This window comes from Colletotrichum acutatum (assembly GCF_030867785.1).
Source record: "Colletotrichum acutatum strain CBS 112980 chromosome Unknown BDZ83scaffold_11, whole genome shotgun sequence".
Taxonomy (NCBI): Eukaryota; Fungi; Ascomycota; class Sordariomycetes; order Glomerellales; family Glomerellaceae; genus Colletotrichum; species Colletotrichum acutatum.
Genome location: NW_026849005.1, coordinates 559,665 through 574,839, shown reverse-complemented (window position 1 = coordinate 574,839; position 15,175 = coordinate 559,665). Strand labels below are relative to the sequence as shown.

At 52.7% G+C, this 15,175-nt stretch overlaps 4 protein-coding genes across 4 annotated transcripts; 3 read left to right on the top strand and 1 right to left on the bottom strand.

Annotated features, from left to right (window-relative positions):
* Positions 1-248: 248 nt before the first annotated feature.
* On the top strand, positions 249-1,640 carry BDZ83DRAFT_647861 (uncharacterized protein; the record flags this gene model as incomplete). The annotated part of the gene is made up of 1 exon (XM_060510121.1): positions 249-1,640. The coding sequence occupies one exon, from the start codon at positions 249-251 to the stop codon at positions 1,638-1,640; it is 1,392 nt and encodes a 463-aa protein (XP_060369634.1).
* Positions 1,641-2,885: 1,245 nt separating this feature from the next.
* BDZ83DRAFT_727266 (uncharacterized protein) lies at positions 2,886-3,847 on the top strand (the record flags this gene model as incomplete). Its single annotated transcript, XM_060512779.1, has 4 exons — positions 2,886-2,946; positions 3,001-3,203; positions 3,269-3,492; positions 3,554-3,847. 3 exons carry the CDS (start codon positions 2,886-2,888, stop codon positions 3,488-3,490), a joined length of 486 nt encoding a protein of 161 aa, XP_060369633.1. The 3' UTR covers positions 3,491-3,492; positions 3,554-3,847.
* Positions 3,848-6,166: 2,319 nt separating this feature from the next.
* Positions 6,167-6,985, top strand: BDZ83DRAFT_568167 (RmlC-like cupin domain-containing protein; the record flags this gene model as incomplete). The annotated part of the gene is made up of 2 exons (XM_060504036.1): positions 6,167-6,318; positions 6,385-6,985. The coding sequence occupies 2 exons, from the start codon at positions 6,167-6,169 to the stop codon at positions 6,983-6,985; spliced, it is 753 nt and encodes a 250-aa protein (XP_060369632.1).
* Positions 6,986-8,399: 1,414 nt separating this feature from the next.
* On the bottom strand, positions 8,400-9,944 carry BDZ83DRAFT_716360 (uncharacterized protein; the record flags this gene model as incomplete). The annotated part of the gene is made up of 3 exons (XM_060511849.1): positions 8,400-9,240; positions 9,294-9,526; positions 9,579-9,944. The coding sequence occupies 3 exons, from the start codon at positions 9,942-9,944 to the stop codon at positions 8,400-8,402; spliced, it is 1,440 nt and encodes a 479-aa protein (XP_060369631.1).
* Between the last annotated feature and the right edge of the window lie 5,231 nt (positions 9,945-15,175).

Below are 15,175 nucleotides of genomic sequence, written 5' to 3'. Positions count from 1 at the left end.
CGCCATATAAATAGATATATCTCGCCTTTGAGTGAGGACTGCGGCAAAACTCCGAAATCGTCCCCAGGCCTGTGGAGCCATCTCATCGTCATCGTATAATAGAAGTATAATGAATGATATGGAGTTTGTTGATTCTAACCGTGAGTAGGTACATTTTCAAGTTTGCTAATCAAGAGACTTGCTCTTCGTACTAATCAGTGGTTTATTACAACACCTCCATCACTGAACCCAGCAAGAACATAACCACCATGACCGCTGGAAACTACACGATGGAATTGGCGAGTTTCGCTGCCAGCCTCACCTCCAAAGCGCTGCCAAAGACCCTATACAGCTCCCTTCCTATTTTCGTGCTCGACATCGTCACAGCCATGCTGACCGGCATGGTTCAGCCTGTCTACAAGTCTCCGACGGAGGCACTAACTACCATCCACGGCAACGGCGGACCTCAGTCAGTCGCAGCTATCGATGGTTCAGAGACCACAATCTTTGGCGCAATGTACCTCAACGGCATCGCAACCGGCGCATTCCAAATCGAGCACGTCGTGCTGAACGCACATCCGTCCTCCTCCGTCCTCCACGCTCTACTAGTATACGCCTCTACACGAAACACAACCACCACCGGCGAGGACTTCCTTACCGCTCTCGCCGCAGCGTACGATGTCTGCGCGCGCATCGGCCTCGCGTCAAGCGCCTCGGTAGAAGACGAGCGTGGCTTCCACAACCCGGCCATCAACGGGCAGCTTGCGGCGGCGGCGACGGTTGGCAATCTCCTCGGATGGGACGCCGAGGCCATTGCATCCGCCATGGGAGTTGCGGCGTCGAGCTCAGGCGGGCTCGTGGCTTTCCAGACGACGGATGCCAAGACGAAGCAGATTCATCCGGGCCACGGCGGGCCTTTGGGCATCGAGGCTGCGCTCATGGCTCGCGCGGGTGTTACGGGTCCGCCTGACATCTTGGAGAATGAGATGGGGTTTCTGCACGCCTTCTCGCCGGAACCGAACGCTACCGCGCTCACGGATCAGCTCGGTGATCGATGGGACTGCGAGGCGACGACCGCGAAGCACTATCCCATGCACTTGAGATTCCAGACGCTCGTCACCGGCATCCAGGATTACAAGAAGCAAGATCCTTGGGACAAGGAGGTCAAGGGTGTCACAGCCTACGTCGGCCCTCGCCTGTTGCGAGAAGCGCATCAGATCGCTCACCCCGAGACGTTAGACCAAGCACAGTACAGCGTCCTGTTCTGCCTCGCCGCCTCGGTACTGCTGGACTTGAGCAGTCCGTTTGTATACAACGGGACGCTGGTAGGGGACGAAGCTGTGCAGAAGCTCTCGGGGGAAATAGGCATAGAACAAGTATATGACGATGAGAAGACGGAGGGCGGATATGTCATTGTGTCATTTTCTGACTATAGCACCGTCAACATCACTGCACCGTACAGTGGATATACTGGCCTATACGCAAATCCTGGTTTCCTTGAGGCCCTAGTGGATAAGTACAACCGGACTACCAGGGCTCTAAGTGTTGAGGGCGGCGCCCAGTCTCTGCGATCTTTGCTTGAGAATATGTGGACGGAAACAAACTTGTTCCATGTGTACAACGAGATCGTCAAGATTGGACAAGAAGCCCATTTGGACTAGGACGGTTTAATATCTGTGAGGCTTGGTCAATGGTTCAAGTCGGCACTTCCACGCTCAAGTGCGTGGAGGCAATTTACTTGTGCCAGCCTTCGAAAGTTGCAACTTCCTTGTGTATTGGCATTCGTTTCATCTACTCTGACAGCTTGCGTAGCCGAGGTACAATGTGACTTAAACTGACTATGACATGATATCCTACGCAATTTGAGAATACCCCAGCCACGCGGGATAAGAGTCAGAAGGAGAGACATATGCAATACTAGGAATTTAATAGTCGTCGCAAATCTGAATACTAGTCTGACCAAGCCAGGCACTAACTTCTGTTGCATTGCTGAAAACTCTAGCCATTTCGCAGACTTGCAACCGACGACATGGAAATAGGCTTAATTACTCAAAGGGGGCGATTTTAGCCATAAACACATGATTTCCAGTGCCATCGCTTTATTTCTTCTCCTTGAGCGCTTCGGCCTTCTCCTTGTGTATCATAATAATGTCGTCCAACTAAGGCTCATCCCTAACATGGTAAACAAAGAAAAAGCCGTCAAGCGCTGCGAGACCTTGATTACGCACACTCGGCTGCTACAAAAAACGTACGTCCCTTTCCCTCCTATTCAAGACATACTGAGTCGATATTGACCAGCAAAAAAGGACCAAGAAATATGAGGGAGAGTTTGCAGCGAATGCCATACGGGCTTATGCGAGTACACAGGCTGCGCTCAAAAAGCAGGTCTCTCCAGCATCGATGATCTGATGAAAAGAGTCACTGCTGAACTTCCAAAGAAGGAAGCGGAAACTTTCCTGGCGGTACATCAGTGCCTAGTACAAGCCGACTTGGTTCCCAGAAAATACTAACACTTAATCTTACCAGGAGCTCGACAAGATGAAGCCAACCGATGGCATGATGAACTTGCTCATTGGAGGAGCCAAAGATTTCATTGACATTGGAATCTACCTCAGCAAGACTGTTTCTTCATTCCTTGCTTGTAAGTCTCTGTTGATAATTGGTGATCGCAAAGGCAAATCTAACGGCGTCACAGTACACTATGTATTCCAAATAAGTACACAGAAAGAGCCGACGACCGAAAGAGGTGCCGCAAGACTAACGTTTCCATAGAGAAGGGGTTGGCTTTAGAGTCCGAAGCGTTCACTAGGATGGGCCACGCATACGCCAGGAGTGAGGCATCCGAGACGAAAGCCTTGAAACATCATACCCGAGCTGACATCTGTGAAGCGATTGCGCAACGAGCAATGGCTCTGGAGGCATCCCAAGCCGCGCTGGCGGCTTCGAACAGTCAGATGTCCGCAAGTGGTAAGTAAACACAACCGAATCAGACTCTTTCATAGACTTGACTCGGGGAAATAGAGATTGCAAATTTGACTGAGAAGTTCAAGATTGGGACTGCGGAGGAGATCCCAATCATTGAAGAACAAGGTGGGATCGCACTCACCTCCGAGGAAATCGTTGCGCAAGACATCCTAAGTGTTGTACGGGCGGGCATGTTGGAGGAAGAGGTCATCGGGGCCGAGGCGATTGCTGCCGTCCGAGGACTTGCGCGAGCTGGCATCGTAAGTTCGTGTGAATTGACTGTTCTTGTATGTGGCTATGTGCTAATCGTGCTATAATTTGACAGTATGGACTCATCGCAGCGGTGGTTGTATTTGGGATGAGCATCCCAATTCCTTCTGCTCTTGTCCAATATGCTGACGTTATTCTCGATAGGCCATGGAACTCTTTTCCAGTCTCAGGGAGGACGCACAGGCTGCGAAGCTCAAGGCAATCATTGAAAAGACTTCGACTGCTCGGCTCTACGTTCAAGTCGAAGAAAAGACTGCAGTGGCGTATTCGTCTCTAAATGTACGACTTGATGAAATGTTTCCCCCTGTGACACAGACGACTAGAACTGACGCGAGAATAGGCTGAGATTGAGAACATTGCGGAAGCATATGTCGACAGGGAAACCAAGCCGCAAAAGTTCCAGAAAGCACTCGATCGGTTCACCCAGTCGGCCGGCAACTTGCTGCCAAATGTAGATGAGGTCTACGCCCAGCTCTTCGAGGGTGATACACAAGGAGGGGCTTGGGTTGGAGATGACCCATATTTGGAACAGATGAAAAGCATGCATGATGATGAGATCAGAGTCCGTAATACTTAGTTTCGGATCTCAAACTGAGCATAGATGTGTTCGATCACACATAGCATTAAAGTACTCGGTATGAAGCTTGGCATATATGTACGGAGTAGCCGTGACGGGAACTCTAGCAAGAAAAGCTGCGTGGCTTGGAAGAAGTCCTCTGCTCAATCTGGTTTCTCTTTTGTGTACCAAAGGAAAGTTTTACTCGCTCAGTGATGCAGAAATCGCAAAACGGAGGGAGGCCTTTCCCCAGAGTACCTACCTGAACTACATAACCAAACCAAAAACAAAATGATAGATTACATGCAACACCAGGCATTCGCCAGTCGTCACCGACCTGACTACTACTCTGGCCCTCACTGGCTTGTCTATGGGAGAGCGGACGGGATCCCGAATTCTCCAATGGGTATGGTCGCATGTGTTGATTATCGGGTCGGGGACAGCTTAAGACCGCGTGAGCGGCTTGGGCTCCCTCGGTTGGGGTCGAAGGTGAGTAATACTTAGGCCAATATAACTCTCTCTTCGGTGTGGGATCCCATGTCTCGGTCATACCGGCAAGCTGGTGTACCTTACCTTGCTAACCGACATAATTATGGCAGTCAATATCCCGAAGGAACTGTAACCCCCTCCCACTCACTACGCTCGGAAACCACTTGCTCCGGACCCAGCCCAGGAGGAATTAGATGAGCTCCAGCTCTCCTCAAGTCGGAAGAGCCAATAGTTACGTGGACGTCTCCTTTACAGATCATGATGGACATTGTGTGGGTAGGGCGTCAGATTCTTGTCGGTGAAGGACGGATCCACCGGTCTTGCGTCTTCGTCATCTCGGTATCGACCGAGCCGATACCACAGAGTCTTCGTTGAGGGAGCACTGAAGAACATCTTTCGAATTACACTCCTGAGTCTGACTGTGTTCGGATTGCTGGCTGTTCCCCGGTCCCGATAAGCACTATGCTTATGAAGCTTGACCGTAGAATCTTAGTATGTGTGTTATACTAGCGGAGTGAGTAAGACGTCTGTAGACCACCGAGTCATATACCAGCTTCACCAATAATCCAAAGACCTGAACAACGACCCAAATACTTCGCATTTACAGCAGGGTCGAGTTCACTTTCCGTAAACAGCTGCTGTGAGGTTTCGACTTTGGGTGTTGATCAACAAGCCCATGCTGCGGGCGAAAGCTGCCAACAATCAGAGATCATGAAAATAACAACATTCGCCGCGGCGGTGCGACAGGAGGCCACGACATATGAACAGCAATCCTATCCAACATCAAAGGCGCCTGTCTAAGCCCACGAGGTCGCATCCCACCTAACCCGGAGCGACACTAATCCGCGAGGCGTAGATCAGGGAAACAAGACCGACCGGCCGGGTTACGACCCTGCTGGACATCCTTCGGTGCGAGGGTATGTGAGTGGTGGTGACGCTTGTTGAGGAAACAAAATGGAATCCATGTCTTGTCAAACAACTTGTCTTGGGATGAAAAAACAGATAACGTGCGCACCCTGTCTGCCCTCTTCCCCTGTTATTTTTAGGTTGGGACGACAAAGACAACAAGCGCCGGAGAGGGAGGTCGGTTTGGCGGGTGCACGATGCACAGCCGACATGTGGGTCCCGGGTAGCGGTCTCCGAGAAGCGCAGCAACAAATGAAAAGACGTTTCAATGGCGCTCCAAAGGGCTGAGCCGATGCGTGATTGGATCAGAGACCCGCGGCCGCAGGAAACATTTCTCCCCGCCGCTCCAAAAACAAACGCCGACCGGGATTACCAATTCAACATTCCACATCCTCCATCCTGCTTCTCCAACCTCGTGGCCGGTGTCCAACGCCGCGCTAGTGCTGACAACGAGGTCAAAATCTCCAAGCCCTGCACGCGAACTGGCCATGCCCTGTCAATCCTCACCGGATTACACTGCTCCCGAGGAGGAACTTTGTGAGCCAAGGCACGTGGGAGCCGTGTCTGTCTGCTTTGGTCTGGTTCTTGTCATCTTGAAAGGCTACCTTAACTGGTTAGCGAGTGAGTGAGTGGTTTTTGCTGCGGATAGGATGAGAGTTGAGCCGAACGTTGGTTGAGTGCTGACCCTAGCCATCTTTCAAGACCATGCGGGATGGCTTTTGGTCGACGATGGATGGGATCCCAAATTAGACTACGCAAACGAGCTTGAATTGTTCACGTTCATCCCATTTCAAAAGAGGGGATGCCAGTATATAACTAGACGTCAGATCCCGCTCTGATGATGGCTTCTTCTCTCGCATCTCATCACACAGTGAACGAACAATAACATCATCTCATCTTTCCTTGAGTCTCCTCTACTTTGTCTCCTTTTCCACTTTGACTAGCATTCTTTCGGCATCGTCATCTCTAGCAAGCATTCAAAGCAACAAGAACACATTCAAAATGCACTTCACAACCAGCTCCGTCGCCCTCACCCTGGCCCTCGCCTCCTCGGCCCTCGCAGCGCCCTACAACAGCCCCCGCGCAGAGACAACCTCCGCTCCCGCTCCCACTTCCACTCTATCCCTCACCCAGCAGCTCTTCCTCGCCGATACGTAGGTTCCTTACCCTCATTCTCAACCTCCTGCCCCTCTCTCCAACATACTAACAACTTCAAACAGCGCCGCAGACCGCTTCAAGCTCCTCCCAGACGACAAGCAATTCATCTTCGACTTCAACCAACCCCAACAAAACCCAGGCAAAGGAGGTGAACTCGTCGCCGCCAACCGCAAAACCTTTCCTGCCCTAGTCGGCACCGGCGCCGGCATGGCCGTAGGCCGCGTCGGCCCCTGTGGCATGAACACCCTCCATGTCCACCCCCGCTCCGCCGAGCTCCAGATCGTCGTCAAGGGCCGCCTCATCACCGAGATGACGCCCGAGAACGGCGTCGTTCTCGCGGCGGACGGCAAAACCCGCCGCGCCATCCGCACCGAGCTCGGCCCCTTCCAGATGACCCCCTTTTACCAGGGCTCTCTGCACACGCAGTTCAACCCGGACTGCGGCGATGCCGTCTTCGTGGCGAGCTTTGCGTCTGAGGATTTCGGCACGGGACAGGTTGCGGATAGCACCTTTGCGCTGACGGACGATGTTATTGCTGCCACGTTTGGGCAGAGCATTGCTGGTGCGGATATCGATCGTGTGCGCAAGGCTATTCCTGCTAGTATTGCGCTCGGGGTTGACGAGTGCTTGAAGAAGTGCAACATTCAGAAGCGCGCTTTGTAGGTAGGGGGGATAGGAGCTTGAGAGGATACTGATGATGTTGGCGAGGAGGGAGCGTCGTTGATTGCTGTAGAGAGCGTGGCATCTTGCATCTGGCAAGCGAGCATTTGGTTTGGTATTCGCATTATTGCATGGACTTTGGGCGTTTTGCATTGGAACTCTGTTTCTTCTTCTTTTCTTCCCACCGCATCTCCTTTAAGTAGCATTTGCGGTTTTGTTTCCGTTCGTTGTATCTAGATTTGGTGAGCACCTCATAAGAAGTACGTAGCATCATGGAAAAATGAAATACCCTGTACATACGCGATTGACTGGTACCGAACCTTCCCCAGACAGTGCCTTGTGACAACCATTCTGAATCAGAACCTTGCATCTATTGAGGCGTATTCGTCCACCTCATGACATCGGACAAGCTCGCCGCCGTCATACTCTTGCAAAAGTTGCAGTCAGGAGCGGTTAGTTGCTCTGACCCTCCTCCGAGGTGGCACTCTGCTCCTGGTCATTGAAGAGCAAGGACTGCTGGCGTGAATACACGCAAGCGATGATGTCAAGCTGGAATCGAGGCACTGGGGTATCATTGAGCATGAACGTTCGTTGATTGATTGGACCGGACCGTATAGCAAGTGCCAGGCCCAATATCTCCTGATCGAGGTCTGAACTACCCTAGAACAGACATCAACTGACGCTCGACAAGCCGTCATGTCTTGTCCACATACCACTCCACATCACCCCCCGTCGCTCTCGGGTAATGCTCATCCACGCGGTCTCCAAGCACGTTCTCACATGATACAGTTCCCCTCATGGAATAAAATTTTCCGGTCCAAGATACCCCGCTTCCCCTCCATGTCATGACCGATGTTCCATTTCACATAAAAGCTTCCTCCACATGCTCCTCGAATAATATAGTTTAAGATCAAAAATAATACGTGCGTAAATGGGTATAGATGAGAAGCAAGCCGATCCGAAAATATGTAAATGCTCCTCGTCAGAGGAGCCGAGTAGAAGATACTCGAAAGAAAGCTTTGCCTGCTCGTGTGGTCAACACGAGAATGCTAAGACAATAAACACTAGACTGTCGCGATAGTATCGCGGGGATTCGATGTATACGTCCAGATAAGTTGTTATGGATGAAAGTGCCATATGTTACCGGCGTATATGCAAAATTTGCCGCATGGTCGTAAGCGGCGGGTTGAAACGAAGAAGTGCCAGCAGCGCAAAAGGTACGTGACAAGCGAGCTTGCCCAGGGGTGGGGAAGAGTACATCCGACCGAGCGGGCTGGTTCCGAGACAATCGAGGTCGGCTGGTGGCAGCAAAAGGACGGCGCTGCGTCGTGTTGACAAGCATGGACGTGGAAGCGAAGAACGGGCTGCTGCTGCTGGCTAGGGCGAAAGAAAGAATACGACTATCAACTGATCACACTCAGTAGAGAAATGTGGCTGCGACGAAGGCGATGACGAGGCCCGCGATGGCACCACCGCCTTGCCTAACACCTTCGTTCTCCTTGGAGGTCGTGGCGGGTGCTGATTCTTCCGTTTCTGTGGCGGTGGCGGGCTTGGAAGTCGTACCATCGGAATCGGAGGACGTGGTTGTTGAGTTATCGTTCTCGTGGAACATGCCGGCCATGACAGTAGGGGCACTTGACGTCGTCGAGGAGGCGGAGGTAGCTGCGCTGGAAGCCTTGGAGCTGGAACTCTTGACAGCCTTGGAGGAAGGCGCAGCAGAAGAGGACGAGGGGGGCGTCGGCGTCGGTGTCGGCGTAGGAGTAGGCGTGGGCGTGGGCGTGGGAGTCGGGGTGGGAGTGGGCGATGGAGCAGCGGAAGACTTGGCGACCTTGATTTCAACCTTGGTATCCTTCTCATCAGAGTCGTCAGAGTCGCTTCCTCCGGATCCGTCAAGAGGGAAGACGATGATGCGACCCTTCTTTCCCTTGGGGACAGTGACAACGCAGTACTTGGCATTGCCAGCGCCGGTGCCGGCTTGGTTGCTGGTCACCTCCCCAACAGCATTAGCAGAGGGGTCAATGGAGCAAGGAGTGCCATTGCAGCCGCCATCAGGGCACTCGATTCTGACTCCGTAGGTAGGCTTCGTGTTCTTGAGCGCGGAACCCTCCCAGATGGGGTTGTAACCGAGAGTGACGAAAGTTCGGCCCTGGCCGTCTTGGTTGGCTCCCGCGACGTAGGCGGCCCAGTTACCAACTGCCTTGGAGGAGTCGCCCCAGATACAACCCTCATCCGTAACTCCAGGCGGGTTGATGTAGTAGCTAGATACCATTAGTCTCTTCATGTTGACTAATATTCGAGACAGCGAACTCACTGAGCACTGGTGCTGCACCAGTAACTAGGGTCGGGAACAGCAAGGGTGATGGACTTGTCAATGACGCTGGGAATGAGCATAGCCTCGTTGCCCGGCAGAACGGTTTGGCAGAAGGACAACGTCTTGCCACACTTGTTGTAGACCTCAACGGTACCTGCTCCATCAACGCAGTATGGAGAGCCCTTGATGGGCTTTGAGGCCTTGCCATCAGAACCACAGTACAAGCCACCGTTCTGAGCTGGTCAGCCTGCAAGCTGCAGTGCGAGAAGTTGGGGAGATTCTTACCATGGACGAGGGATACGTGTAGGTCGAATCCGGCTCCCATTGAGCCATGACTTTGCCGGCTTTGCAGGCAATAGGGCAGTAGCTTCCCTCAACACAGGCTTGATCGGGGCTCATAGCAAAGCCATTGTTCATGGCACCGGGGACCTTGACCAGGTCGCCATCGCTGGGCAAACTGCAAATGGCCTTGCCGTCAGAAGTTCTCTTGATGACGTCCCTCTCAGCAAGCGTCTCGATCTCCTCGTTGGGGCCCAGACCGGACTTCAACTTGTGGAGGTGGCGGTGAGTTCCATCATGAGCCTCGGCGGGTTGGGCAGAGAGCAGGACCAAAGCCGAGCCCACGGCAACCTTAATGGTAGAGAGCTTCATCTTGGAAGCGGGGTTTCGTCGAGAGTTGACGTGGTTTCTTCCAAAGACAATTCAAGAAAATAAAAAACAGGATCTGATTCCTGGTGGTCGGCGCGTCGCGCAACGTGATGACAACGGCGGTCGGGTTTCGGCGTCCAGATTCAATGCTATAACATGGAAATGGCGAATTGGATTGGCAACAGCGCGTGAGCGTGTTGAATTCGTAAAGAACGTGATGTCTTCGAAAGCGAATGACTAGACAGCGAATGTCGGTGTAAAGAGCGGAACGTCTCAAAGCAGAGACTGGGCAAGGCGTAAGGATGCGGTGCAAGGACAAGAGAAAGAAAGAGGAGAACGAGCGAGGGTGGAGGTGGCAGGATGGGTCGACGATAAAATGAGAGAGAGCAGCAAGGTATCCGGGATGGGAATCGTTCAGCCTACTGGGCAAGCCGCAAAAGGCAGAGAGGTGCGTTGACAGAACCTTGCGCGCGATCCTCACCCTGTTGGCCATAACCGGGGGGGGGGACTGGAGGGGGACCTGGGTGTACCAGGGCCCTTTGAGGGGCGGGCGCAAGGATTCTGGCTGGTCATGGCGACATTGGGCAATGGGTAAGCGGTGATGCTTGGCTAAGCCGGGGGGCGGTTGAGGCGGACAAGCGTCGATGCGACGAGCTTGATGAGCATCGCGCAGTTGGAACTCGGAAGAGTCGAAGACTGGCCGGGGGTTAAGGAGACGCAAGGATCCAAGGCCCGGGGGGAAATGAAAATGACATGGCCTCTCGACCTTGGACGAACTCGCCAATCAGACAGGGCAATCATCTCGGCAAAGCTTGACTTGTTCTTGGAAAGAACCAATGAGAGATGTTGCGCATCCAAGCCGTTGCTGCCGTTTGGAGCCAAACGAAATGAGGACACCAACGCACGGTTCCCAACGTGGTCCCAGACGCCCGGCCGGGGTCGACGAAGCACTCCAGACTGCGCGGTACGTATCTGTCTGTACCTGCATAAGTTTGCTTTTTTTCCACATTCGACCAATGAAACCATGCACAATTTCACTGGATCCATTGACTATCCCTCAGGCACCAGCTCTGATTGGCCATATCAATTGAAAACTTCCACTGTACGTACCTCTGTCCCCTTTCCCTTTTGCTGCCAGTTCCATCGCGTCCCCTCGTTGACTTGTCCAGATGGAAACTGGGAACCATCTCCAGAAAATAGGGGAAAAGAACAGACCGCACCGCTTCGTTGGCTGGTTAAGGAGCGTTGCCTGTTTGGGCGATCATTGAGATGAGCTCTCTGGCGCCATTGACAATTCGAGCGCAGAGAGGTGCACTCCGGTGACAAATTGGCAGTCAACGACTACCAAAGCTGGTGAGAGACCGCCGCTCGCAATGTCACACGCGCTTCCTGTCATCCAATCTTAACCTTCAAGCTTAATTCCACGTGCTGGAACGGTAGCAAATAGGCTGCGGGCCATCGGTTGCACTGCATCCTACCTACGAATACTTGTACTCGATCCAGATTCGACAGAATTTTCCTACCGCTTGCTGTCTTTAACCGACTGACTGTCACTGACCGAGACTGATGCTGTGCCACAGCCACCTCCTTGAACTGGAACCCGCATTCTAGTGCGATGAAAGAATGGGCGAGAAAAGACCGCATGAATCACGTCTTGGGTGGGCAATGGGCAGCAGGCTACAGCCTACCTTACCTTACAGGGGATTACAATGTCTCGGGCGACGCTCAACGGTATCTTTCTGCCGCACTGGAACGCGGCAAAGCGCCTTCTTCAACACACAACGCCAGTAACGCCACACAACTCAGCGGTCTTGCCTTCTGCTTCTGGAAGAAAGTCTCCAATTGTCGTGATATCTGGGACAGATTCCACTGCGCCGAGGCCTCTCCGTATTAGGTACCTTACTACCTTAACCTAACCAAGGTACGTACTTAGATAACGCCGGAGAGTGGGCCATTCTTTCCTCTCAACCCCTTCGTACCCCTTTCGAGCCAAGACTTTTGGTAAGAGAAGTCTTTCGCTCTCTTTTCAATCGCTGGTTGTCGGCGCCTCGCAGGCAGGCTCGCACCACTTACCGAAACGTGCTTGCCCTTTTTGAACCTCATCCTCCGCCATCTTCAAACCTCCACCCGGTCACCCCCAGACCAAGACGGATTTCTCTTCCCTTTGCGTATGCCATGTCGTCGGCTTGCTGAGCATTTGTTGCACAACTCCAGTCTCTCGAGGAAGAGGAGATGCCAACCCTTGCCAATGTGGGCGTTTTGCATGAGCCTCATGTCATGAATCTTCCTCCACCCGCAACCCACGTGCTCCGTGCTTTGCCTTTATCCCTACGGATAGAAACTCGACCTGGAAAGAGACCGAGCAACTCCTCGTCAAGGTCCCCATCGGTCCATCTCCATCTCGCCTGGGTGAACGAGCCAACGGCAGAGAACCTGTCAGGCTGTCTGTCAGTCGTCAGCAAAACCGCCGAACGCGATCTATCGACCAAGCCCGTGCGATAGATCTGGGGACGTCGTCTGTCGCTCCGTCCCTTCTCGGGCACTGGTGACGGAGTAAGGAAATTGCGCCTACCAAATTGTGCGAGATTGCACCAGAGCTGGTGTGCCCGGCGTCCATTCTAAACCAGCTAGCTCTGTATTCGTACACTCGCGGCAGTCGCCGATACGATCCGTAGTGTTAACCTCCATCGGCAGACATCATGACATTTGCCTCACGACCAGCTTCACAATGTTGAGCTGGAAGCTATCCGCCTCGGCCAGCAGATCTTGAGTTCTTCCATGGATATATCTCGTATCCAAAGAGTGGCCCTCATCAGTTGCTGATCATTTGCAGAATTGGGTGGGAAGAATCTGCACTGTCGCTCTTCTAGTCATCAACCGAGGAATACGGCCTGTGGCCAGATCACGCCACGCCCGCTCTGTTACTCGCTTGGTTTGATGAGTAGGGACTTGAGCAGCGCTGTGCCCCGCGCCAATTGCTACACAACCAGCTACCCTCAGTCTTACTTGAGTTCTTTAAGAGTCCTGTACTGGAGCAACTCTTGACGCATGTTTCGTTGTGTCGGCCCGCTCTAGCAGCGGCTCTCGTATGCCGAAATGGAGATCACTAGCCGGCCGACATCGGGTAGCGGCTAAGCTTGACTCAACAAAGTAACCTCAACCTCCTGAAGTGTGCAGGCCTTTCTGTTTTGCTATCAGGACAATCTCGTCTTAATAAACCTCTTGCGATATTGTTGATGGCTTAGCAATGCTCAATGGCTATTGAGGATGACGTCTGTCAACAATTGAGTGGCAGCTGGGTCTCCGTGGTAGGCTCATAGGAGTGTGGCTTACCTCTTGAGAATTGAAGTGAAGTAGACACACCAGCAGCTCATCAGCACTGACTTCGCAGTCTTCGAACTAGTCAGGGACCAAAGAAACCATTGGGAGCACTGGGGGAGCCGGCCCAGGTTCTCAACCACAAGTCTTGGCCGAGCTCAAGATAAAGCCTGGCACTGCACCTTTGGTTTGCATGTTTCAGTAACGTTCAGCGACAATCTCCTCAAGAGCCACGTCTACAAAGTATTTCACCCGGGTCCGTACGGTTCCAGTTTGACCGACTGTTTCCTACGCCTTTTGAGCTTCGTCGTCTACCTCCTGTCTATTGAGCTTCGGGGATTCAGACCAACACCAGGCACATACCTTCCTTGACATGATGGTCGGCTGGACACTATAAGCAGTCAGGTCCCCATACATATTCATCGGGTTGATGACTAGATCGGCCGGCAGATCGAGATCCGTCGCCGTGCGCAGGAGATGTTTTACCGCCCGACTTGCGGATGACTCGTTCTCTGCTGAACAGGAGCTCGCAGTTGATTCTTTCCGGCGAGTACGTGTTCGTCCTCGTTTCTGAGCACGAGCTCATGGTTGAGCGGGGTCTCTGCGCAGTGGCCGAGATAGAGGATGTCCCAATGCTTGCTGTGCCACGAGTCTGGGGATCCGGGACGACAGTGTGTGCCGATTCACCTGCTGTTCGTGAGTGCCTTTCGACTCTGGGAAGTTGGGTTGAGATCAATCGTCGTAGAGACAAAATTATGCTCGTGGAAGTTGGTCATGATGATGCAAACGTGGATATCCCAGGCAACGTCTCCTTCCTGAACCAAGGCGCAAGGTAGTCCCTAACGTAGTATATGGAACCAACTCTACAAACAACATGTAAGCTGAAAGGTTTTACGAAATCTTCAATGGGGTTTCCAAACATGGGAGTGAGGTCTCCAATCACCCTTCTCAGCTTCTCTCAGTCTTCCCTTGTCGTATGTCGGAAGCATAGTTCTTGTCATTGACCATGCTGGCTTCGACTCAAAGCGTACTTGAAGTCCCGAACATGTCCAAGGTATCTCCAACACGATCATTCCGAGCAATTAGTAGTGTACTCGCATCCTGTCAAAGAGACTAATTCGCGGCTCTCCCTACCAGGCTATCCATCGAGTGGAATTCCTAAAGCCATGTCTCTAGGACCGGGCTGAGTTGGAGACATGACTATCCGTACCTTCAATTCGAGAGAACCTCAATATCATATGGTATCAGTCTCTTACCTTTTAGGAAGCTTCATGTCCTCACCATTGAACAAGCAAGCACTGGGCCATATGTTCGAGGAGTTCCGGGCTGTAGAGGCCCTGGTTAGGCCGTGAAGTCACCGGTTCTATTTCGGGGTCGATGTCGACCCTCGATCAGTCTGGCCTTCCTTGCCCCCTTTCTTCCTTGTCTTTATTCTGCCCAAGAAATCCGTTTACCCCTCTGGTTCTTCCTCTAGTAGACAAGATGAGGAAATATGCAAGCGAGCTTTAGAACACCCGCTACCTCCTTCCACCGCCTATAGGCCACAATATGAGCTCGCCAAAGTTTGCAAGGCCGTGGTATCAGATGAGACAAGGAGAATTTGTGGGGAATAGGCACGCGTCGATCTTTGCGACCATATATCGAGTGAATGAACCATCTTGCTTCGTCCTCCTATAGTACGCTGAGCTTCTTCGCGCCCGAATGGGTGGGGCCGATCTATCCCCAGCTCCGACTGTTTCGGCAGGCACCGAGCCTGCCCTCCGACTTCCCACTATCCGCAGCCCCCACACCGTCGGCACTTAATAGTCGGATGGAAGGTGAGCCTTTCGTTACTCTTTGAGCTTCCCAATGCCACCTCAACGCAATTCGCTCCGGGCAGTCGTTCAGAGCCTAACATGTGGGGGCACGGGCAATGG